The sequence below is a fragment of the Clinocottus analis genome, unplaced genomic scaffold (genome assembly GCF_023055335.1).
Source record: "Clinocottus analis isolate CAN_PGR_092001 unplaced genomic scaffold, fCliAna1.0.p SCAF_42, whole genome shotgun sequence".
Classification (NCBI taxonomy): Eukaryota; Metazoa; Chordata; class Actinopteri; order Perciformes; family Cottidae; genus Clinocottus; species Clinocottus analis.
Genome location: NW_027176176.1, coordinates 266,341 through 293,632, shown reverse-complemented (window position 1 = coordinate 293,632; position 27,292 = coordinate 266,341). Strand labels below are relative to the sequence as shown.

The window sequence follows — 27,292 nt, the reverse complement described above, 5'->3', positions numbered from 1 at the left end:
CGTTCCAGAAGCAGAGCCTTTGACCCAGAAGCTGCATTTAGAACGAGTCAAAGAGTTCACCAAACACACAGGAAGATGGGCCTTGAAGAGATTATTCATAGAATGAAGCTTCAGTTCTTCCTGGACATCGGAACACTTTGTGTTTTATTGTTGGAAGAGACCAACACTTAAAGCCAAAATGTGCCAAACATCGGCGCCCCCCAGTGGTGAAAAAAAGTGTTTTAAACCATGTTCCATGGACAGTTTATTGGATGGAAAGCATCGCGGGCGTCTTGATGTGGACCTCCACAGAGACGAACACTCTCTGAGCGCATATACTCGCCTGGTGAAGGTGCTTCTGGGACAACAGAATAATCCCCACATGCTCCTCCCTAACAACCTCCTCCCTAACAACCTCCTCCCTAATAACCTCCTCCCTAACAACCTCCTCCCTAATAACCTCCTCCCTAATAACCTCCTCCCTCATTCACACACGAGGATCCACGTGTGCACATAATAATGATGACTTTGCCTCCATACAGAGAAGCTCTTCCTGTCTAAAGAGTGGACTGAAACCTCCACCTGCTGATGCAGGTACTGCATGATGAATAGAAAGCAGGGCTCACCTAGTGTACAACCCTGCTGGAAGGGTGAACTTCCCCATGAACACCTGGATGAGGAGGTGCCAGAGAGCAGCTGGTGGCCCCCTGAGGAGTTTCCTCCTCCACACTCTCCACATGTCAACACCAACGTTCCTAATTACTAACCAGTGAAGGACACAGAGCCTGTGACCATGCAACGATGGTACGCCGTCACAGAGGACGTGGCCGAGGCCTGGAGACGCCGCAGGAGAGGTTCAGTAGAGGTACAGTAGATGTACAGTAGATGTACAGTAGAGGTTTAGTAGAGGTACAGTAGATGTACAGTAAAGGTTCAGTAGAGGTACAGTAGATGTACAGTAGATGTACCGTAAAGGTTTAGTAGATGTTTAGTAGATGTTTGGTAGATGCTACGGTAGAGTTACAGTAGAGGTACAGTAGATGTTTAGTAGATGCTACTGTAGAGTTACAGTTGAGGTACAGTAGAGTTACAGTAGAGGTACAGTAGAGGTTCAGGAGACGCTGCAGCATTCTTTATCCTCAGTCATAAAGTCACTCATTGCTTATCTCTGTGCATGGTGACCAAAGGTTCAGGTATTTCTTGAGCTGGATGTATTTCCAGCTGTAGCTCTAATCTGTTATTACTCTTTCTGACAGCAGACTCATCTCACCAGCCGTCCTGGATGAGTCCGTTGTTTAGTGTTCATCAGCTGGACGCACACTTCCTGCTGGCCCACCATTGGTTGACCAGATTAACACTATTAAAGCGACAGCTCTTCTTCATTCCTGAAGGCCACTGCACTGAGCATGGACATGCACCTATGGGTGCGCCTTCACATCAGAAGGGTCGTGAGTTTTAATTGGAATCAGAAACACAGAAAACACTACTTCTGCTATTCGTACCGGATGAGCTACAGATTCACTGATCGCGTTCTCAGGTTTCTGTCAGAAAGTGTAGAAATAAACAATCAGTCTTCTTCAAATCAAAGTGGGGATGAGGATGTTCACCCAGCCTCCGTGCCGGCTCGTCATCCTTGTTGGTGGAAGAAATCCGGCTGGAGTTCCCTCCTCTCCTTCATCCCTCCGACGTCCTGTGACGACGTTCTGGCCGGCAGCCTCTCAAGCATGAACATGTATCCAGAGTCTTTTACAAGCTTAACAGTTACACAGCACCGGTCACACGTCATCATCGTCATCATCCTCCTCGTTCTGTCTCAGCCTCCTCTCGTGACTCTGTCCTCTCTGGCTTCCTCTTTGAGGAAGACGGCCGACTGGATCCTGACAAAGCACGTACTGTTTCCAGATTTTCCGGAATGCTTTGCGGAATTTCTTGATGCGGAAAGCGTAGACGATGGGGTTGACGGCCGAGTTTCCGTGTGTGAGGATGATGGCGATGTAAACGAGGAACATGGGCTTGTCGCAGGCCGGGCAGAAGAGGGTGATGCAGTTGAGGATGTGAAGAGGGAGCCAGCTGACCGCGAAGAGGAAAAGAACCAGGGCGAGCGACTTGGCTAACTTGAGCTCCTTGCCAAAGTAACGGCTGGGGTCCGTGTGGCTCGCCGTCACCTGCAAAGACAGAAAGGACAAGATGGTTTACATGAAGTCTAATTAGTCCCCATTACGGCTGTTTGCTGCATTTCAAACAACGCGACGACAAGAAGAGGAGCCCTCACCTTCTTGTTGAGCTGCTTGTGGATCATGTAGAATATCTCCACGTAGATGGCGAGCATGAGGAGCAGGGGGGGCAGCACCCAGCCAAAGAAATTGAAGTAGACCATGTAGTCCATGCTGATGACTGTCTCAAACTCACAGGTCACCACGAGGTCATCGGTGACCAGGGAGCCATTGTCTCGGAGCTGCTGCAGGTTGTTCCAACCCAACATGGGCAGGAGACCAACGAGGATGGACACCAGCCAACACAACAGCACGGCCGTGCCAGCTCGTCGAGGAGTCACCACCCGCTTGTAGCTGAGGCAGCGAGGGAGAAGATGGGCTTCATTTAGTCCTGCACGCAAAAGATCTACAGCAAACACTCCCTTTGGGAAGATAATGACTTCATTCAAGCTCTTTTGAGATCAACAATCTCCCTGAAGAGGGTGACCCGACCAAGACAGCATCATCCCAGGTTACAGACAAATACCCACAAGATATATGTTCAAACACCTACACAAGCACACACAAGAAGACACAAGCACACACAAGAAGACACAATCAGACACAAGAAGACACAAGAAGACACAAGAAGACACAAGCAGACACAAGAAGACACAAGCACACACAAGAAGACACAATCAGACACAAGAAGACACAATCAGACACAAGAAGACACAAGAAGACACAAGAAGACACAAGCAGACACAAGAAGACACAAGCACACACAAGAAGACACAATCAGACACAAGAAGACACAAGAAGACACAAGCACACTCAAGAAGACACAAGCACACACAAGAAGACACAATCAGACACAAGAAGACACAAGAAGACACAAGCACACACAAGAAGACACAAGAAGACACAAGCACACACAAGAAGACACAAGCACACACAAGAAGACACAAACAGACACAAGAAGGCACAAGAAGACACAAGCACACACAAGAAGACACAAGCACACACAAGAAGACACAAGCACACACAAGAAGACACAAGCAGACACAAGAAGACACAAGAAGACACAAGCACACACAAGAAGACATAATGAGACACAAGCAGACACAAGAAGACACAAGCAGACACAAGAAGACACAAGAAGACACAAGAAGACACAAGAAGACACAATCAGACACAAGAAGACACAAGAAGACACAAGCAGACACAAGAAGACACAAGCAGACACAAGAAGACACAAGCACACACAAGAAGACACAAGCACACACAAGAAGACACAAGCACACACAAGAAGACACAAGCAGACACAAGCAGACACAAGCAGACACAAGCACACACAATCAGACACAATCAGACACAATCAGACACAATCAGACACAAGTAGACACAATCAGACACAAGTAGACACAATCAGACACAAGTAGACACAATCAGACACAAGTAGACACAATCAGACACAATCAGACACAAGTAGACACAATCAGACACAAGTAGACACAATCAGACACAAGTAGACACAGTCAGACACAAGTAGACACAATCAGACACAATCAGACACAATCAGACACAATCAGACACAAGTAGACACAATCAGACACAATCAGACACAATCAGACACAATCAGACACAATCAGACACAATCAGACACAATCAGACACAATCAGACACAATCAGACACAAGTAGACACAATCAGACACAAGTAGACACAATCAGACACAAGTAGACACAAGTAGACACAAGAAGACACAAGAAGACACAAGAAGACACAAGTAGACACAATCAGACACAATCAGACACAATCAGACACAATCAGACACAATCAGACACAATCAGACACAAGTAGACACAAGTAGACACAATCAGACACAAGTAGACACAAGTAGACACAATCAGACACAATCAGACAATCAGACACAATCAGACAATCAGACAATCAGACACAAGAAGACACAATAAGACACAATCAGACACAAGTAGACACAATCAGACACAAGTAGACACAATCAGACACACGTAGACACAATCAGACACAATCAGACACAAGTAGACACAAGTAGACACAATCAGACCCAAGAAGACACAATCAGACCCAATCAGACCCAATCAGACCCAATCAGACCCAATCAGACCCAATCAGACACAAGAAGACACAATCAGACACAATCAGACACAAGTAGACACAATCAGACACAAGTAGACACAATCAGACACAAGAAGACACAATCAGACACAAGTAGACACAATCAGACACAAGAAGACACAATCAGACACAAGTAGACACAATCAGACACAAGAAGACACAATCAGACACAAGAAGACACAATCAGACACAAATAGACACAATCAGACACAAGAAGACACAATCAGACACAATCAGACACAAGTAGACACAATCAGACACAAGAAGACACAATCAGACACAAGAAGACACAAGTAGACACAAGTAGACACAATCAGACACAAGTAGACACAATCAGACACAATCAGACACAAGTAGACACAATCAGACACAATCAGACACAATCAGACACAAGTAGACACAAGTAGACACAAGTAGACACAAGAAGACACAATCAGACACAAGTAGACACAATCAGACACAAGAAGACACAATCAGACACAATCAGACACAAGAAGACACAATCAGACACAAGTAGACACAATCAGACACAAGTAGACACAATCAGACACAAGAAGACACAATCAGACACAAGTAGACACAATCAGACACAAGAAGACACAATCAGACACAAGAAGACACAATCAGACACAAATAGACACAATCAGACACAAGAAGACACAATCAGACACAATCAGACACAAGTAGACACAATCAGACACAAGAAGACACAATCAGACACAAGAAGACACAAGTAGACACAAGTAGACACAATCAGACACAAGTAGACACAATCAGACACAATCAGACACAAGTAGACACAATCAGACACAATCAGACACAAGTAGACACAATCAGACACAAGTAGACACAAGTAGACACAAGTAGACACAAGAAGACACAATCAGACACAAGTAGACACAATCAGACACAAGAAGACACAATCAGACACAATCAGACACAAGAAGACACAATCAGACACAAGTAGACACAATCAGACACAAGAAGACACAATCAGACACAAGTAGACACAATCAGACAATCAGACACAATCAGACAATCAGACAATCAGACACAAGAAGACACAATCAGACACAAGAAGACACAATCAGACACAATCAGACACAATCAGACACACGTAAACACAATCAGACACAATCAGACACACGTAGACACAATCAGACACAATCAGACACAATCAGACACAATCAGACACAAGTAGACACAATCAGACACAAGTAGACACAATCAGACCCAAGAAGACACAAGTAGACACAATCAGACACAATCAGACACAAGTAGACACAATCAGACACAAGTAGACACAATCAGACACAAGAAGACACAATCAGACACAATCAGACACAAGTAGACACAATCAGACACAAGTAGACACAATCAGACACAAGAAGACACAATCAGACACAAGTAGACACAATCAGACACAAGAAGACACAATCAGACACAAGTAGACACAATCAGACACAAGAAGACACAATCAGACACAAATAGACACAATCAGACACAAGAAGACACAATCAGACACAAATAGACACAAATAGACACAATCAGACACAAGAAGACACAATCAGACACAATCAGACACAAGAAGACACAATCAGACACAATCAGACACAATCAGACACAAGTAGACAAAATCAGACACAATCAGACACAAGTAGACACAATCAGACACAAGAAGACACAATCAGACACAAGTAGACACAATCAGACACAAGAAGACACAATCAGACACAAGTAGACACAATCAGACACAAGTAGACACAGTCAGACACAGTCAGACACAAGTAGACACAATCAGACACAAGTAGACACAAGTAGACACAATCAGACACAAGTAGACACAATCAGACACAAGAAGACACAATCAGACACAAGTAGACACAATCAGACACAAGAAGACACAATCAGACACAAGAAGACACAATCAGACACAAGTAGACACAATCAGACACAAGTAGACACAAGTAGACACAATCAGACACAAGTAGACACAATCAGACACAAGAAGACACAATCAGACACAAGTAGACACAATCAGACACAATCAGACACAAGAAGACACAATCAGACACAAGTAGACACAATCAGACACAAGTAGACACAATCAGACACAAGAAGACACAATCAGACACAAGTAGACACAATCAGACACAAGAAGACACAAAGGTACTTGCCGGCTCCCGCGGCCGAGTATGTTTGTGACTTTCAGACAAAGAGTCCATGAGTTTGTTGACTTCCTGTGTCCATCGTATGGAACTAGACAACGTGCGTCAACATGATATATTATGAACTCCTTTCATCAGTTCATTATTCTATATCGTCTAGAAACAGAGAAAGATTTACGTGAAAATCCCACTAAATTCAAAATGGCCGACTTCTGATACGGTTTAGAGCGTGGTCCCATGAGAGGTATTTGTAAGTTTACGTGTGTTCCATACGCCTACTACATGTAAATCTGTCAGAAGTACTGCGAGGCCCTCTTTGTTGAATGTGTAATACATTTTGATGACTTTGAACCGTAAATGATCCACAGACAATTTTGGAAGAATCAGACCCATCGTTTAGAACTTGAGTTTTTTTTACAAATTCAAAATGGCGGAAAATCAAAGTAGGCGGAGTTTAAGGGTCTCAATCTCTTTTTGACCCGCTCGTAGATGTGTACCAAACTACGGTGTGCGGTCGGTGAACGTTTCATCTGATTTATGTTCTTCGCAGGAAATGAACCAAGACCAATAAGTCTGTTTGAAAAAATAATTAATCATATCATTTTTGCCATACAAGGGTTAAATTAATATTTGTAGGGGGCGCTATCGAGCCGAATTGCCATTTTGAAGCATTCAAATCATACCAGGTAACTACAAGTTTTAGTTTGTGTGGATTTAATGTTATGTCGATTTACCTACTGAGACGCAAGCCCAGGATCCAACGGTTTACTTCCTGTTACCTGTAGGTGGCGCTATGGCTCGATTAAAAATTGGACCGACATGTCTTCACACCTGGAGTCTCATCAAACATCAAACCAGCTGATTGAGCTGCACAGACTCTCAGGTGGACAACAACAGCTGTGTGCAACAACAACAGCTGTGTGCAACAACAACAGCTGTGTGCAACAACAACAGCTGTGTGCAACAACAACAGCCTGAAACAGCTGTGTGCAACAACAGCTGTGTGCAACAACAACAGCCTGAAACAGTTGTGTGCAACAACAACAGCCTGAAACAGCTGACGTCTGATTGTATCTACTTGTGTCTGCTTGTGTTTACTTGTGTCTGATTGTGTCTATTTGTGTCTGATTGTGTCTATTTGTGTATTCTTGTGTATGATTGTGGTTACTTGTGTCTGCCAGACATGTGCTTATGACTGCTTGTGTCTTTTTGTGTGACACAAGCAGAGACAATCAGACACAATCAGACGTCAGCTGTTTCAGGCTGTTGTTGTTGCACACAGCTGTTTCAGGCTGTTGTTGTTGCACACAGCTGTTTCAGGCTGTTGTTGTTGCACACAGCTGTTTCAGGCTGTTGTTGCACACAGCTGTTTCAGGCTGTTGTTGCACACAGCTGTTGTTGTTGCACACAGCTGTTTCAGGCTGTTGTTGTTGTACACAGCTGTTTCAGGCTGTTGTTGCACACAGCTGTTGTTGTTGCACACAGCTGTTTCAGGCTGTTGTTGCACACAGCTGTTTCAGGCTGTTGTTGCACACAGCTGTCGTCTCCCTCACAGCGAGCTGCTGTTAGTCATTTGCAGATCCAGACTCCTGTGGAGGTGTTGGTTCTTGAAACCTGTATTTCCACCTGAGAGTCTGCGCCGGCTCAATCAGCTGACAGGGATCCATCACGCTCACAGCGATGCTCACTGGCTAACCTAACTAGTGCTAACATCAAAACACACTGAGAAATGTGCCAGAGCCGAACCATTATGCCCTCCCCCCCCCTCCACACACACACACACACACACACACACACACACACACACACACATCACATAAAGCACTCAGGAGTTCAGCCGGGTGAGGCAGACAGCACTGGACGCATGAATGGAAGCTCAGAGGGCGTTTCAAGAGTCTGGAGGAGGAAAAGCTTCTGTGGAGAGCGTCTCTATCTTTAAAATGCTCTGCAGCTGCTTGTGAAGGCGGCTGTCTGTCTGCATACAGATCAGCTGCTCCACTGTCCTCCATCTCTCTCCCTTCCTGAGCGACTTCCACCTGCTCACTCTCATCCTCCAGCTTGGGTCTGTTTTAATCTCAGACACACCGCCCTTATCACGGCTATAAAAAGAAAGCAGCGACTGCTGAAATGTTTCAGGGAGCAGCTGATGGACGTGCTCCAGTGGGATGGAAGCACATTTCCTCATAATCGTGACGTTAAAAAGAGTGAACCAGGAGAAAAACTGTATGACCTGATACAGAATCAACATTCATGAAAATGAAACAAGACTGATAAATAATAACATGCATCCTCCACCAGTCTACTGTTCCTACAGCGTGTGAGCGCCGCTGCCAGCTGACGTTACGCAACCATCAACCGCCTGCAGGAGCAGCCATGCGTCCTGCAGGCTCTGCTCCCTGCACACAGCTTCTAGTGAAACTTGAGTTTCCAGTCAAAGTTTCCTTCTGACGACGACACAAACACGTTTTAAAACATCTGTTATGCAACAGGAACGTCACCCTGCCATGAAGTTATTGATAAACCTGATCACAAGCAAAGAAAGTGCATCCATCAGGAAAACAGTAAAGATTCATCATTTGAAATGGATCCTGTGTTGTGCATTTACTCACTTATGGATATATTAAGGATTTATTTTGAGAAAAGGGCAGTTACTATCAGATGTTTTAATATGTGCATGACTGACTCATAACATGATGTGAATACTTTGATTATGAATAAGTCATTATGATTATTACACAGTGAAGGTCCCTGCCTATCAGCACATGTCTTCCTGATGAGGTATCACAGACTAAGGTAAGTTATGGGCACTAGTTATAGGCACTAGTTATAGGCACTAGTTATGGGCACTAGTTATAGGCACTAGTGATGGGCACTAGTTATAGGCACTAGTGATGGGCACTAGTTATAGGCACTAGTTATAGGCACTAGTTATAGGCACTAGTTATAGGCACTAGTTATGGGCACTAGTTATAGGCACTAGTGATGGGCACTAGTTATAGGCACTAGTTATAGGCACTAGTGATGGGCACTAGTTATGGGCACTAGTTATGGGCACTAGTTATAGGCACTAGTTATGGGCACTAGTTATAGGCACTAGTGATGGGCACTAGTTATAGGCACTAGTTATAGGCACTAGTTATAGGCACTAGTTATGGGCACTAGTTATAGGCACTAGTGATGGGCACTAGTTATAGGCACTAGTTATAGGCACTAGTTATGGGCACTAGTTATAGGCACTAGTTATGGGCACTAGTTATAGGCACTAGTGATGGGCACTAGTTATAGGCACTAGTTATAGGCACTAGTTATAGGCACTAGTTATAGGCACTAGTTATGGGCACTAGTTATAGGCACTAGTGATGGGCACTAGTTATAGGCACTAGTTATAGGCACTAGTGATGGGCACTAGTTATAGGCACTAGTTATAGGCACTAGTTATGGGCACTAGTTATAGGCAGTAGTGATGGGCACTAGTTATAGGCACTAGTTATAGGCACTAGTTATAGGCACTAGTTATGGGCACTAGTTATAGGCAGTAGTGATGGGCACTAGTTATAGGCACTAGTTATAGGCACTAGTGATGGGCACTAGTTATAGGCACAAGTTATACACACGAGTTATAAGCACTAGTTATAGGCACTAGTTATAGGCACTAGTTATGGGCACTAGTTATAAGCACTAGTTATAGGCACTAGTGATGGGCACTAGTTATAGGCACAAGTTATACACACGAGTTATAAGCACTAGTTATAGGCACTAGTTATAGGCACTAGTTATAGGCACTAGTGATGGGCACTAGTTATAGGCACAAGTTATACACACGAGTTATAAGCACTAGTTATGGGCACTAGTTATAGGCACAAGTTATGGGCACAAGTTATAGGCACTAGTTATAGGCACTAGTTATAAGCACTAGTTATAGGCACTAGTTATGGGCACTAGTTATGGGCACAAGTTATGGGCACTAGTTATGGGCACTAGTTATAGGCACTAGTTATAGGCACAAGTTATGGGCACAAGTTATAGGCACTAGTTATAGGCACTAGTTATAAGCACTAGTTATAGGCACTAGTTATAGGCACTAGTTATGGGCACAAGTTATGGGCACAAGTTATGGGCACTAGTTATGGGCACTAGTTATGGGCACTAGTTATAGGCACTAGTTATGGGCACTAGTTATAAGCACTAGTTATAGGCACTAGTTATAGGCACTAGTTATAGGCACAAGTTATGGGCACAAGTTATGGGCACTAGTTATGGGCACTAGTTATAGGCACTAGTTATGGGCACTAGTTATAAGCACTAGTTATAGGCACTAGTTACAGGCACTAGTTATAGGCACAAGTTATGGGCACAAGTTATGGGCACTAGTTATGGGCACTAGTTATAGGCACTAGTTATAGGCACTAGTTATGCGCCCTCAGGGAGTCCAGTACCTCATGGGGATCTTCACTCGCAGGTAGCGGTCGATGGCGATGGCCAGCAGCGCCAGGATGGAGCTCTGCGTGAGCACCAGCACGGTGCAGGCCACCAGCAGGCAGCTGTAGAAGTGCGTCTGCAGCCCGATGCTGATGGTGATGGCGAGCGGGATCACCAGAGCCCCGACCGCGATGTCCGCCAGGGCCAGGGACACGATGAAGCAGAACGTGGTGTCCCTCAGGGAGCGGTTAATGCGCACGGCCCAGACCACCATCACGTTGCCGATGACCGAGGACACGGCGATCAGCACCTCCATCCCGATGTAGAGCGCCCTGGAGGACGGCAGACCCGCGGGCATGCTGGCGGCGCGGCGCGGAGGACCAGCTGAGGGGGGGAGGCACCGGCTGAGACTCCTCGACTCAGGGTTCGCATGTTTTATGTCCCGCAGAGGCAGGAAGAGTCCGCTGCTCTGCTTTTAGGATCTGCTCCAGGACGTGGAGCAGCGCGCAGGACGCAGACTCTCCACGCCGTCCGAGACGAGGCTCCTGCTGGCGGAAGACCGGACCGAGATCCGGAATGAGTCACAAGCCGGTCCCCACGGCGGAGCCGCGTCTTTGGGTTCAGTTGTGTGTCGCTGTGCCTCTGGTACTGGTTGGAGAGAAGTAACCCAGTGTCTACGTCACTGAGTCACTGATCTGTGCTGAACGCTGTCCCGGTGGAGTGGACCGCACTGCTGAAGGTCTCCCACAGCACACATGCTTTCATCACTGAGAGGCAATACCATACTTATTTAGAGCACGAGGCTCACACACGTGATCACAGAGGATGACACCTCTCTGGAGAGGGGAAGCTGGAGGGAGACGAATGGAAGGACAATAAAGTAACATCAGCTGGAAGAGAGACGCGCTCACAAACCTCTCTACATGCAAATGAGGCTCATAAAAGTGGCATAAAAACACGTTTTGCATACAGATGAAAGTTCTGACACATAAACACACGGGGACTCCAGGCAGAGAAGAACATGACCTCTGGCCCAGGACCACCTGTAGGTCATCACTCACCTGAAGGTCATCACTCACCTGTGTGACATCACTCACCTGAAGGTCATCACTCACCTGTGTGACATCACTCACCTGAAGGTCATCACTCACCTGTGTGAGTCTGTTCTGACCATGAAGCCCATAAGAGGATTTCTCTGCAACAAACCAGGGAGCAGTATTTCACTAATCACTGATAGGTGAACCCGGTCCAGACCCGGTCCAGACCTGGTCCAGACCCAGAGCCTGAACCTAAAACAATAGATTATTATGAGATAGATCATACTACTTCAGCATGTGAAGCGCGACTCTTGAACCAAACGCCTCCACGCGTCATAAAATAATCCCTCGAGGAGCCAACAGGAGGATCCTGACACATTAATGCTGCAATGATGTCGCCAGATTAGATAGAATGATGTAATATGATTCATAATATTCTGGCTTTGGGGGACTTCACACCCGATGGACTGAAGTTGAAGTTCTGGATCTCTTTGTTTTTCAATGGTATTGTAGTTGAAATGAGAACATTCTTTATTATTAAAACATGTATGACTATAATTCATCAGGTTACATTTGGGCTGCACGGTGGTGTAGTGGCTAGCACTGACGCCTCACAGCAAGAGGGTCTGTGGTTCGGATCCCGGGCGGGGTTCGGATACTGGTCTGCAGGTCCTTCTGTGTGGAGTTTGCGTGTTCTCCCCGTGGCAGCGTGGGTTCTCTCCGGGTTCTCCGGCTTCCTCCCACAGTCCAAAGACATGCTGCAGAGGTTAACTGGACTCTAAATTGCCCGTAGGTGTGAATGTGAGTGTGAATGGTTGTTTGTCTATATGTCTGCCCTCTGATGAACTGGCGACCTGTCCAGGTGTACCCTGCCTTCGCCCCTTGACAGCTGGGATCGGCTCCAGCGCCCCGCGACCCTAATGAGGATAAGCGGTTAAGATAATGGATGGATGGATGGATGGAGGTTACATTTGAAAACTGATGATAAATAATTTGGAGGTATTATTCAACTGAAGTGTCTTGATGGGATTTGACAGCTGCTGCCTCCGTACAGACGTTCACACACTGAGTCGTAGAACCGTTCATCGTGAGGTTCTGGTGCTCTGCATGAGGAACCTCTGCATGAAGAACCTGTATATGAAGAACCTCTGCATGAAGAACCTCTGCATGAAGAACCTCTGCATGAAGAACCTCTGCATGAAGAACCTCTGCATGAAGAACCTCTGTATGAAGAACCTCTGCATGAGGAACCTCTGCATGAGGAACCTCTGCATGAAGAACCTCTGCATGAGGAACCTCTGCATGAAGAACCTCTGTATGAAGAACCTCTGTATGAAGAACCTCTGCATGAAGAACCTCTGCATGAAGAACCTCTGCATGAGGAACCTCTGCATGAGGAACCTCTGCATGAGGAACCTTCTGATAAAAGAGCATCATATGGATGATCACGCAGGTCCACATTGACCCCTCAGAGGCCCAGCAGGTCCACATTGACCCCTCAGAGGCCCAGCAGGTCCACATTGACCCCTCAGAGGCCCAGCTGGTCCACATTGACCCCTCAGAGGCTCAGGAGGTCCACATTGACCCCTCAGAGGCCCAGCAGGTCCACATTGACCCCTCAGAGGCCCAGCTGGTCCACATTGACCCCTCAGAGGCCCAGCAGGTCCACATTGACCCCTCAGAGGCCCAGCTGGTCCACATTGACCCCTCAGAGGCCCAGCAGGTCCACATTGACCCCTCAGAGGCCCAGCTGGTCCACATTGACCCCTCAGAGGCCCAGCTGGTCCACATTGACCCCTCAGATGCCCAGCAGGTCCACATTGACCCCTCAGAGGCTCAGCTGGTCCACATTGACCCCTCAGAGGCCCAGCAGGTCCACATTGACCCCTCAGAGGCCCAGCAGGTCCACATTGACCCCTCAGAGGCTCAGCTGGTCCACATTGACCCCTCAGAGTCCCAGCTGGTCCACATTGACCCCTCAGATGCCCAGCTGGTCCACATTGACCTCTCAGAGGCCCAGCAGGTCCTCAGTCGTTCCTTCAGTGTGTTCCAGCCTCACAGCGCTTCTTTGCATTACCTGTAATTTCGCGGCTGAGGGATTAATGAAGGATTATCGTATCTTTCTCGTTACAGCATGTTCTCATTAAACGGTGAAATGCTGCCACTTCCTGTCCCAGCAGGAAGTGCTCTGTTGGTGGTTTAGGGTGTGTTAGTGTCTCTCCACTTCATCATTTCTAACAGCGGATAGTTTTGTAAAACATGATTCAATCAGAGAAAAGAGCCATTGACGGCCTGCTGGATGTTTCCCAGAATGCAATGAGGCCCATTGTGTTGGATCTGTTGCGGCAGCTGGAGCGTGATAATTTAAGGAGAGAACGTGCAGCTCCTCATCAACACTCCAGCTGGAGGGAGTCGCTCCTCCTCCTACTCCTCTTATTCCTCCTCCTCCTCCTCCTCCTCCTCCTCCTCCTCCTCCTCCTCCTCCTATTCCTCCTCCTACTCCTCATGCTGGGAGGAGAACATGCAGAGAGGAGAACATGCAGAGAGGAGAACGTGCAGAGAGGAGAACATGCAGAGAGGAGAACCTGCAGAGAGGAGAACGTGCAGAGAGGAGAACATGCAGAGAGGAGAACATGCAGAGAGGAGAACCTGCAGAGAGGAGAACGTGCAGAGAGGAGAACGTAAAGAGAGGAGAACATGCAGAGAGGAGAACGTAAAGAGAGGAGAACGTAAAGAGAGGAGAACATGCAGAGAGGAGAACGTAAAGAGAGGAGAACGTGCAGAGAGGAGAACCTGCAGAGAGGAGAACGTAAAGAGAGGAGAACATGCAGAGAGGAGAACGTAAAGAGAGGAGAACGTGCAGACACATTAGTGACTAAAGATGAACAGCAGAAGGTTCAGGAAGAAGTCCTCACAGTAAAGACTGTCTCCATACGCCAGCTGACGGGTTACAACATGCCAGCTGACGGGTTACAACATGTCAGCTGACGGGTTACAACATGTCAGCTGACGGGTTACATGTCAGCTGACGGGTTACAACATGTCAGCTGACGGGTTACAACATGTCAGCTGACGGGTTACAACATGTCAGCTGACGGGTTACAACATGCCAGCTGACGGGTTACAACATGTCAGCTGACGGGTTACAACATGCCAGCTGACGGGTTACAACATGCCAGCTGACGGGTTACAACATGCCAGCTGACGGGTTACAACATGTCAGCTGACGGGTTACATGCCAGCTGACGGGTTACATGTCAGCTGACGGGTTACAACATGCCAGCTGACGGGTTACATGCCAGCTGACGGGTTACATGTCAGCTGACGGGTTACAACATGCCAGCTGACGGGTTACATGCCAGCTGACGGGTTACATGTCAGCTGACGGGTTACAACATGCCAGCTGACGGGTTACATGTCAGCTGACGGGTTACAACATGCCAGCTGACGGGTTACAACATGTCAGCTGACGGGTTACAACATGTCAGCTGACGGGTTACAACATGTCAGCTGACGGGTTACAACATGCCAGCTGACGGGTTACAACATGCCAGCTGACGGGTTACAACATGCCAGCTGACGGGTTACAACATGCCAGCTGACGGGTTACATGTCAGCTGACGGGTTACATGTCAGCTGACGGGTTACATGTCAGCTGACGGGTTACATGTCAGCTGACGGGTTACAACATGTCAGCTGACGGGTTACAACATGTCAGCTGACGGGTTACAACATGTCAGCTGACTGGTTCCAACATGCCAGCTGACGGGTTACATGTCAGCTGACGGGTTACAACATGCCAGCTGACGGGTTACATGTCAGCTGACGGGTTACAACATGCCAGCTGACGGGTTACAACATGTCAGCTGACGGGTTACATGTCAGCTGACGGGTTACAACATGTCAGCTGACGGGTTACAACATGCCAGCTGACGGGTTACATGTCAGCTGACGGGTTACAACATGTCAGCTGACGGGTTACAACATGCCAGCTGACGGGTTACAACATGTCAGCTGACGGGTTACATGTCAGCTGACGGGTTACAACATGTCAGCTGACGGGTTACAACATGTCAGCTGACGGGTTACAACATGTCAGCTGACGGGTTACAACATGCCAGCTCACGGGTTACAACATGCCAGCTGACGGGTTACAACATGCCAGCTGACGGGTTACAACATGCCAGCTGACGGGTTACATGTCAGCTGACGGGTTACATGTCAGCTGACGGGTTACATGTCAGCTGACGGGTTACAACATGTCAGCTGACGGGTTACAACATGTCAGCTGACGGGTTACAACATGTCAGCTGACGGGTTACAACATGTCAGCTGACGGGTTACAACATGTCAGCTGACGGGTTACAACATGTCAGCTGACGGGTTACAACATGCCAGCTGACGGGTTACATGTCAGCTGACCGGTTACAACATGCCAGCTGACGGGTTACAACATGTCAGCTGACGGGTTACATGTCAGCTGACGGGTTACAACATGTCAGCTGACGGGTTACAACATGCCAGCTGACGGGTTACATGTCAGCTGACGGGTTACAACATGTCAGCTGACGGGTTACAACATGCCAGCTGACGGGTTACAACATGTCAGCTGACGGGTTACATGTCAGCTGACGGGTTACAACATGTCAGCTGACGGGTTACAACATGTCAGCTGACGGGTTACAACATGCCAGCTGACGGGTTACAACATGCCAGCTGACGGGTTACATGTCAGCTGACGGGTTACATGTCAGCTGACGGGTTACATGTCAGCTGACGGGTTACAACATGTCAGCTGACGGGTTACAACATGTCAGCTGACGGGTTACAACATGTCAGCTGACGGGTTACAACATGTCAGCTGACGGGTTACAACATGTCAGCTGACTGGTTACAACATGCCAGCTGACGGGTTACATGTCAGCTGACGGGTTACAACATGCCAGCTGACGGGTTACAACATGCCAGCTGACGGGTTACATGTCAGCTGACGGGTTACAACATGTCAGCTGACGGGTTACAACATGTCAGCTGACGGGTTACAACATGCCAGCTGACGGGTTACAACATGCCAGCTGACGGGTTACAACATGTCAGCTGACGGGTTACAACATGTCAGCTGACGGGTTACAACATGTCAGCTGACTGGTTACAACATGCCAGCTGACGGGTTACATGTCAGCTGACGGGTTACAACATGCCAGCTGACGGGTTACAACATGCCAGCTGACGGGTTACATGTCAGCTGACGGGTTACAACATGTCAGCTGACGGGTTACAACATGCCAGCTGACGGGTTACAACATGCCAGCTGACGGGTTACAACATGTCAGCTGACGGGTTACAACATGCCAGCTGACGGGTTACAACATGCCAGCTGACGGGTTACAACATGCCAGCTGACGGGTTACATGTCAGCTGACGGGTTACAACATGCCAGCTGACGGGTTACATGTCAGCTGACGGGTTACAACATGTCAGCTGACGGGTTACAACATGTCAGCTGACGGGTTACAACATGCCAGCTGACGGGTTACAACATGCCAGCTGACGAGTTACAACATGTCAGCTGACGGGTTACAACATGTCAGCTGACGGGTTACAACATGTCAGCTGACGGGTTACAACATGTCAGCTGACGGGTTACAACATGCCAGCTGACGGGTTACAACATGCCAGCTGACGGGTTACAACATGCCAGCTGACGGGTTACATGTCAGCTGACGGGTTACAACATGCCAGCTGACGGGTTACATGTCAGCTGACGGGTTACATGTCAGCTGACGGGTTACAACATGCCAGCTGACGGGTTACATGTCAGCTGACGGGTTACATGTCAGCTGACGGGTTACAACATGCCAGCTGACGGGTTACATGTCAGCTGACGGGTTACATGTCAGCTGACGGGTTACAACATGCCAGCTGACGGGTTACATGTCAGCTGACGGGTTACATGTCAGCTGACGGGTTACATGTCAGCTGACGGGTTACAACATGTCAGCTGACGGGTTACATGTCAGCTGACGGGTTACAACATGTCAGCTGACGGGTTACATGTCAGCTGACGGGTTACAACATGTCAGCTGACGGGTTACAACATGTCAGCTGACGGGTTACAACATGTCAGCTGACGGGTTACAACATGCCAGCTGACGGGTTACATGTCAGCTGACGGGTTACAACATGCCAGCTGACGGGTTACATGCCAGCTGACGGGTTACATGTCAGCTGACGGGTTACAACATGCCAGCTGACGGGTTACATGTCAGCTGACGGGTTACATGTCAGCTGACGGGTTACAACATGCCAGCTGACGGGTTACATGTCAGCTGACGGGTTACATGTCAGCTGACGGGTTACATGTCAGCTGACGGGTTACAACATGCCAGCTGACGGGTTACATGCCAGCTGACGGGTTACATGTCAGCTGACGGGTTACAACATGCCAGCTGACGGGTTACATGTCAGCTGACGGGTTACATGTCAGCTGACGGGTTACAACATGCCAGCTGACGGGTTACATGTCAGCTGACGGGTTACATGTCAGCTGACGGGTTACAACATGCCAGCTGACGGGTTACATGTCAGCTGACGGGTTACATGTCAGCTGACGGGTTACATGTCAGCTGACGGGTTACAACATGCCAGCTGACGGGTTACATGCCAGCTGACGGGTTACATGTCAGCTGACGGGTTACAACATGTCAGCTGACGGGTTACAACATGTCAGCTGACGGGTTACAACATGTCAGCTGACGGGTTACAACATGCCAGCTGACGGGTTACAACATGTCAGCTGACGGGTTACAACATGCCAGCTGACGGGTTACAACATGCCAGCTGACGGGTTACAACATGCCAGCTGACGGGTTACAACATGTCAGCTGACGGGTTACATGCCAGCTGACGGGTTACATGTCAGCTGACGGGTTACAACATGCCAGCTGACGGGTTACATGTCAGCTGACGGGTTACAACATGCCAGCTGACGGGTTACATGTCAGCTGACGGGTTACAACATGCCAGCTGACGGGTTACATGTCAGCTGACGGGTTACAACATGCCAGCTGACGGGTTACAACATGTCAGCTGACGGGTTACAACATGTCAGCTGACGGGTTACAACATGTCAGCTGACGGGTTACAACATGCCAGCTGACGGGTTACAACATGCCAGCTGACGGGTTACAACATGCCAGCTGACGGGTTACAACATGCCAGCTGACGGGTTACATGTCAGCTGACGGGTTACATGTCAGCTGACGGGTTACATGTCAGCTGACGGGTTACAACATGTCAGCTGACGGGTTACAACATGTCAGCTGACGGGTTACAACATGTCAGCTGACTGGTTCCAACATGCCAGCTGACGGGTTACAACATGTCAGCTGACGGGTTACAACATGCCAGCTGACGGGTTACAACATGTCAGCTGACGGGTTACATGTCAGCTGACGGGTTACAACATGTCAGCTGACGGGTTACAACATGCCAGCTGACGGGTTACATGTCAGCTGACGGGTTACAACATGTCAGCTGACGGGTTACAACATGCCAGCTGACGGGTTACAACATGTCAGCTGACGGGTTACATGTCAGCTGACGGGTTACAACATGTCAGCTGACGGGTTACAACATGTCAGCTGACGGGTTACAACATGTCAGCTGACGGGTTACAACATGTCAGCTGACGGGTTACAACATGCCAGCTGACGGGTTACAACATGCCAGCTGACGGGTTACAACATGCCAGCTGACGGGTTACATGTCAGCTGACGGGTTACATGTCAGCTGACGGGTTACATGTCAGCTGACGGGTTACAACATGTCAGCTGACGGGTTACAACATGTCAGCTGACGGGTTACAACATGTCAGCTGACGGGTTACAACATGTCAGCTGACTGGTTACAACATGCCAGCTGACGGGTTACATGTCAGCTGACGGGTTACAACATGCCAGCTGACGGGTTACATGTCAGCTGACGGGTTACATGTCAGCTGACGGGTTACATGTCAGCTGACGGGTTACATGTCAGCTGACGGGTTACATGTCAGCTGACGGGTTACAACATGTCAGCTGACGGGTTACAACATGTCAGCTGACGGGTTACAACATGTCAGCTGACGGGTTACAACATGTCAGCTGACGGGTTACAACATGTCAGCTGACGGGTTACAACATGTCAGCTGACGGGTTACAACATGCCAGCTGACGGGTTACATGTCAGCTGACCGGTTACAACATGCCAGCTGACGGGTTACAACATGTCAGCTGACGGGTTACATGTCAGCTGACGGGTTACAACATGTCAGCTGACGGGTTACAACATGCCAGCTGACGGGTTACATGTCAGCTGACGGGTTACAACATGTCAGCTGACGGGTTACAACATGCCAGCTGACGGGTTACAACATGTCAGCTGACGGGTTACATGTCAGCTGACGGGTTACAACATGTCAGCTGACGGGTTACAACATGTCAGCTGACGGGTTACAACATGCCAGCTGACGGGTTACAACATGCCAGCTGACGGGTTACATGTCAGCTGACGGGTTACATGTCAGCTGACGGGTTACATGTCAGCTGACGGGTTACAACATGTCAGCTGACGGGTTACAACATGTCAGCTGACGGGTTACAACATGTCAGCTGACGGGTTACAACATGTCAGCTGACGGGTTACAACATGTCAGCTGACTGGTTACAACATGCCAGCTGACGGGTTACATGTCAGCTGACGGGTTACAACATGCCAGCTGACGGGTTACAACATGCCAGCTGACGGGTTACATGTCAGCTGACGGGTTACAACATGTCAGCTGACGGGTTACAACATGTCAGCTGACGGGTTACAACATGCCAGCTGACGGGTTACAACATGCCAGCTGACGGGTTACAACATGTCAGCTGACGGGTTACAACATGTCAGCTGACGGGTTACAACATGTCAGCTGACTGGTTACAACATGCCAGCTGACGGGTTACATGTCAGCTGACGGGTTACAACATGCCAGCTGACGGGTTACAACATGCCAGCTGACGGGTTACATGTCAGCTGACGGGTTACAACATGTCAGCTGACGGGTTACAACATGCCAGCTGACGGGTTACAACATGCCAGCTGACGGGTTACAACATGTCAGCTGACGGGTTACAACATGCCAGCTGACGGGTTACAACATGCCAGCTGACGGGTTACAACATGCCAGCTGACGGGTTACATGTCAGCTGACGGGTTACAACATGCCAGCTGACGGGTTACATGTCAGCTGACGGGTTACAACATGTCAGCTGACGGGTTACAACATGTCAGCTGACGGGTTACAACATGCCAGCTGACGGGTTACAACATGCCAGCTGACGAGTTACAACATGTCAGCTGACGGGTTACATGTCAGCTGACGGGTTACAACATGTCAGCTGACGGGTTACAACATGTCAGCTGACGGGTTACAACATGTCAGCTGACGGGTTACAACATGCCAGCTGACGGGTTACAACATGCCAGCTGACGGGTTACAACATGCCAGCTGACGGGTTACATGTCAGCTGACGGGTTACAACATGCCAGCTGACGGGTTACATGTCAGCTGACGGGTTACATGTCAGCTGACGGGTTACAACATGCCAGCTGACGGGTTACATGTCAGCTGACGGGTTACATGTCAGCTGACGGGTTACAACATGCCAGCTGACGGGTTACATGTCAGCTGACGGGTTACATGTCAGCTGACGGGTTACAACATGCCAGCTGACGGGTTACATGTCAGCTGACGGGTTACATGTCAGCTGACGGGTTACATGTCAGCTGACGGGTTACAACATGTCAGCTGACGGGTTACATGTCAGCTGACGGGTTACAACATGTCAGCTGACGGGTTACATGTCAGCTGACGGGTTACAACATGTCAGCTGACGGGTTACAACATGTCAGCTGACGGGTTACAACATGTCAGCTGACGGGTTACAACATGCCAGCTGACGGGTTACATGTCAGCTGACGGGTTACAACATGCCAGCTGACGGGTTACATGCCAGCTGACGGGTTACATGTCAGCTGACGGGTTACAACATGCCAGCTGACGGGTTACATGTCAGCTGACGGGTTACATGTCAGCTGACGGGTTACAACATGCCAGCTGACGGGTTACATGTCAGCTGACGGGTTACATGTCAGCTGACGGGTTACATGTCAGCTGACGGGTTACAACATGCCAGCTGACGGGTTACATGCCAGCTGACGGGTTACATGTCAGCTGACGGGTTACAACATGCCAGCTGACGGGTTACATGTCAACTGACGGGTTACATGTCAGCTGACGGGTTACAACATGCCAGCTGACGGGTTACATGTCAGCTGACGGGTTACATGTCAGCTGACGGGTTACAACATGCCAGCTGACGGGTTACATGTCAGCTGACGGGTTACATGTCAGCTGACGGGTTACATGTCAGCTGACGGGTTACAACATGTCAGCTGACGGGTTACATGTCAGCTGACGGGTTACAACATGTCAGCTGACGGGTTACATGTCAGCTGACGGGTTACAACATGTCAGCTGACGGGTTACAACATGCCAGCTGACGGGTTACATGTCAGCTGACGGGTTACAACATGCCAGCTGACGGGTTACATGCCAGCTGACGGGTTACAACATGTCAGTGGGAGCAAAGTCTCAGAGGAAAGTCTCAGAGGAAAGTCTCAGAGCAAAGTCTCAGAGCAAAGTCTCAGAGGAAAGTCTCAGAGCAAAGTCTCAGAGCAAAGTCTCAGAGGAATGTCTCAGAGGAAAGTCTGGACACCACGGGAGACCTGGACAGACTCTGTGTTACCATGGAGACCAGTGAGAGCACAGAAGGTGTGAAGGGATCAAGGACAAAGGAAGCAAGTGTGTCCTCTGACTGCATGAAGACTGGAATGCCACAAGAACAGAAAACTCAGCCTGCTTTCATTCTTCTTCACTTTTCTCCATGAAGGTTCAGAGAGAGAGAGAGAGAGAGAGAGAGAGAGAGAGAGAGAGAGAGAGAGAGAGAGAGAGAGAGAGAGAGAGAGAGAGAGAGAGAGAGAGATTGTCTGCAGCTGTGAGAGAAACCCTCCTCAGAGCATCTCTTCCACCAGGATCTCAAACTGCACATCCAGCTCATCACTCACTTTATTTACTGTCAACGGGAGGAAACTCTACTGGTAGAAGATCCTGTAGGTCCAGTGAAGAGGACTCTACTGGTAGAAGATCCTGTAGGTCCAGTGAAGAGGACTCTACTGGTAGAAGATCCTGTAGGTCCAGTGAAGAGGACTCTACTGGTAGAAGATCCTGTAGGTCCAGTGAAGAGGACTCTACTGGTAGAAGATCCTGTAGGTCCAGTGAAGAGGACTCTACTGGTAGAAGATCCTGTAGGTCCAGTGAAGAGGACTCTACTGGTAGTGGATCCTCTTGGTCCGGTGAAGAGGTCCTCTTGGTCCTCTCTTGGTCCAGTGAAGAGGACTCTACTGGTAGTGGATGCTCTTGGTCCAGGCAAGAGGTCCTCTTGGTCCTCTCTTGGTCCGGGCCTAGAAGCTGTCATGGCATAAAGACCTCCCGTTTAGAAGAGGACCACCAGCAGCCTGCATCCTCCAGCATCCCTCCATGGAGATACTGAGATACTACAAGTGACATCCTCAGCTGAAGACTAAAGTTCATGTTCTCCCTGTTGATTAATCCACAGCTTGTTATTCCACATCACTAGACACAGCACAGCTAAATGCTGAACACATCACATGTACCTGACCAGCAGGTGAGCGAGTCTGTGATCACAGACATGCAGAATGAAACCTCAGCTGCTCAGGGAGACGCGTCCTCTGAGAGGAAGGAGAGTCCCCACGACGTGGCTGTGTCGACACAGTCATGTCCCTTTGAGTCACACACACACACACGCGCACACACACACACACACACACACACACACACACACACACAAGCAATTAGGGGTTAAGGCTTGCTCAAGGACACAAGGACATGGACTAACAAGATTGAACCTCCGATCCCATGATCTAAAGATGGGCGTGCTAACCACTGAGCCACAGTCGCCCCAACATGGCTGATGGGTGGTGTGAGGCCGTGATGGACCAGCAGATGACTCTGGGCCCAATTAAAAAGAGACAAAGCTCTGGCGGTGCTGGGACAATGCTGGTTTTGATGGAAACCATTACATCATCTGTTGGTCATCTGAAGGACAGCGGCTGCGGCCAATCAGCTGGTCTCTGCTGCGGTGGCTTCAGCATCTGTGTGAGCGGCTCAGAGGTCGTGACCTGAAGGTCACGACCTCTGAGGACGAGCAGCGTTTTAATGAGTCGTGCTCTGCTTGTAGTTGAAGATGTTCGATCCAAAGAACCGTCACAGACGGACATGTTTTAAAAATATAAACATGAATTTCAAGCTTCTCTACTTTCCTACATTCAGTTTTATGACATTGTTCTTTATCTCTCAGCCCTGAGCATCCACTATAAATAAATATGCACACTTTAAAATGATAAAAACTGTTCATGCTTAACTCCCGAGCTCACAGATAGTAAAACATTGTACTGTGTGAAAACCATTGCAATAATAATAATAATAATAATAATAATAATAATAATAAAACAAGAACTATACAGCTCATAGTGTTTTCCTAAACAGACTTTGTCAGACACAAAGATTTCATCTTCGAAGAAGCATGTGAGTAAGATTGTTTAAATTAAAATTAGAGAAAATGTTTTATCCCCAAGAATTTGATTTTATTCACACAATTAAATAAGTTATCATTATTATAATGAGTTCTCAGTTTAAATGAACAATTCAACATTCAAGTGTATGAAGCCAAGCAGAAAGAATGTCTTCTTCTCCTTCTTCTTCTTCTTCTTCTTCTTCTTCTTCTTCTTCTTCTTCTTCTTCTTCTTCTTCTTCTTCTTCGTCTTCTTCTTCTTCTTCTTCTTCTTCTTCTCCTTCTTCTTCTTCTTAGTTTAACGGTGGATGGCCACCAGACATCTGCTGCATTACTGCCACAGCAGAATGTGTTCGCAGCTGAAACTTGTTTCTTATCGGCTTCATTTATGGTCAAAGATATTAATGAAGATAAAACTTATTTGTGTTTTTATCTCAGGATCTTTTCTTCGTCCTCTCTGCTGCTCACAATGTTCTGATGAAATGACCCAGAAACCCTCTCCTCCTCTCTCTTCTCTCTATAAACTAATATGAGTACTGAGGAAGGGAGCTGCTCGTTGTGGGCGTGGCCAACTCCTCCAGTCACAGAACAGAGAACCTGTCATCTAATCCTGGAATGATGAGATAACTCAGGAAGCCGGACCGAGGAACAGGATGGACGTGAAAGTCTGGCAGTATTCATGGGACCCGCCCTCCCTCCCTCGCCCAACCTCCCCACCGACCCCTCCCCCCCCCCCCTCCTTCCCTCCCTCCCTCCATTCCTCCATTCCTCCTTCCCTCCCTCGCCCAACCTCCCCACCGACCCCTCCCCCCCCCTCCTTCCCTCCCTCCCTCCATTCCTCCATTCCTCCTTCCCTCCCTCGCCCCCCCCCCCCCCACCGCCTCCTCCTCCCTCCTTCCCTCCCTCGCCCAACCCCCCCTCCCCTCTCTCCCCTCACCGACCCTCCCTCCCTCCCCGGACGCCTCATGGGCGAGTCGAGTCCATATGAGTCCATACGAGTCCGTGCGAGTCCGTGCGAGTCTATACGAGTCCCTGCGAGTCCATACCAGTCCATACCAGTCCCTGCGAGTCCATGCGGGTCCATGCGAGTCCCTGCGAGTCCATACCAGTCCATACCAGTCCATACCAGTCCATGCGAGTCCCTGCGAGTCCATACCAGTCCATACCAGTCCATGCGAGTCCCTGCGAGTCCATGCGAGTCCATGCGAGTCCATGCGAGTCGCTGGTCTCATGATAACAGAGCCCCTCCCCTCGGGCCCCTCTTGGGTCACAGCGTTGTCACAAAGCTTCACCTCTAATGAGGCCCATGAAGCAGAGCAGTCATCCAGGACCTCCTCCCATTGGCTCGCTCGTCCCTCTCTCTCCCTGACCAACAGAGCAGAGTAGTGAACCAATAACATATATATATATATATATATATATATATATATATATATATATATATATATATATATATATATATATATATATAGATATAGATATATATCTATATCTATATCTATATATATATATATATATATATATATATATATATATATATATATATATATATATGTTTACATGTAAATGTAAATGTTGTGCTTCATTCTTCAGGTGCTCATGTTTGGTGCTGACGCTGATTCCACCACAAGGTTCTGGTTCTTCTGGTTCTTCTGGTTATGTCATCATACAATAACAGACAACGATTGAGGGAACTTCCTCTCCACAAAGTTTACGAGCAGCCTGAAGCACAACCTCCCTCACGCTGGCTCCACGGCAGTGGACCTCCTGCCGTTGACCTCAGGGTCACCGTCATGACCTTGAGGTCAGCGCCATGACTTTGGGTCACCGTCAAGGTCACGCCATGACCTTGAGGTCACCGTCATGACCTTAAGGTTGCTGTCATGACCTTGAGGTTGCCGCATGACCCTGGCGTCACCGTCATGACCTTGAGGTCAGCGTCATGACTTTGGGTCACTGTCAAGGTCACCGTCATGACCTTGAGGTCACCGTTATGACCTTGGTGTCACCGTCATGACTTTGGTGTCACCGTCATGACCTTGAGGTCACTGTCATGACCTTGAGGTTGCTGTCATGACCCTGGCGTCACTGTCATGACCTTGGCATCACCGTCATGACCTTGAGGTCGCCGTCATGACCCTGGGCCTCCTGACTACAGCTTCCTGCCGTTCATATATTCACCGTAAATGGACTTCCTGTTTGGCTCCATGTGAGTAGTTTATGTCTTTAATGTTTGAAGGTGGAGCTAAATGCACTTTTATGAAGTCAAAGTTTGAAGCCACCAGCTGTTCATGCATTCAACACATGTGGATGTGAAGTGCACCACCAGGTGGTGAGAAGCTGCTACTGCACCACACAATGCAGGAACTAGCTCTTCTTTCTCAAAGAGCATCACAAGACGCTCAGCAGCAGCAGGAGGGTCGATTAATGACCAATGACTAATGAGTAATGAACAATGGCTAATGAGTAATGAGTAATGAGTTATGAGTATTGAGTAATGACTAATGACGTCAGCGATGCTTCATGCTGCTCAGCAGCACAACGGCAGAAGTATAAAATTGTTCTTCTTTTGGGTGATTATGGTTATTATATTATCATGACTCACATGGACACGATGCATCGTTACTGTTACAATACAGTACAAGTCAATGGATACTCAAT

The 27,292-nt window shown here is 48.3% G+C and overlaps 1 protein-coding gene across 1 annotated transcript; it reads right to left on the bottom strand.

Annotated features, from left to right (window-relative positions):
* Positions 1-833: 833 nt before the first annotated feature.
* On the bottom strand, positions 834-11,450 carry LOC137801666 (adenosine receptor A1-like). The gene is made up of 3 exons (XM_068599013.1): positions 10,935-11,450; positions 2,252-2,546; positions 834-2,144 (listed from the first exon to the last, which is right to left on the bottom strand). The coding sequence occupies exons 1-3, from the start codon at positions 11,273-11,275 to the stop codon at positions 1,755-1,757; spliced, it is 1,026 nt and encodes a 341-aa protein (XP_068455114.1). The 5' UTR covers positions 11,276-11,450; the 3' UTR covers positions 834-1,754.
* Between the last annotated feature and the right edge of the window lie 15,842 nt (positions 11,451-27,292).

What these genes read in the sequence shown, in the direction of transcription:
- LOC137801666 (XM_068599013.1), bottom strand. Translation starts at nt 11,275, where the DNA reads ATGCCCGCGGGTCTGCCGTCCTCCAGGGCGCTCTACATCGGGATGGAG. An exon ending in CGAGTGAAGATCCCCATGAG is followed by an intron (nt 2,547 to 10,934) that starts GTACTGGACTCC and finishes TCGCTGCCTCAG; the next exon opens with CTACAAGCGGGTGGTGACTC. An exon ending in ACAAGCAGCTCAACAAGAAG is followed by an intron (nt 2,145 to 2,251) that starts GTGAGGGCTCCT and finishes CTGTCTTTGCAG; the next exon opens with GTGACGGCGAGCCACACGGA.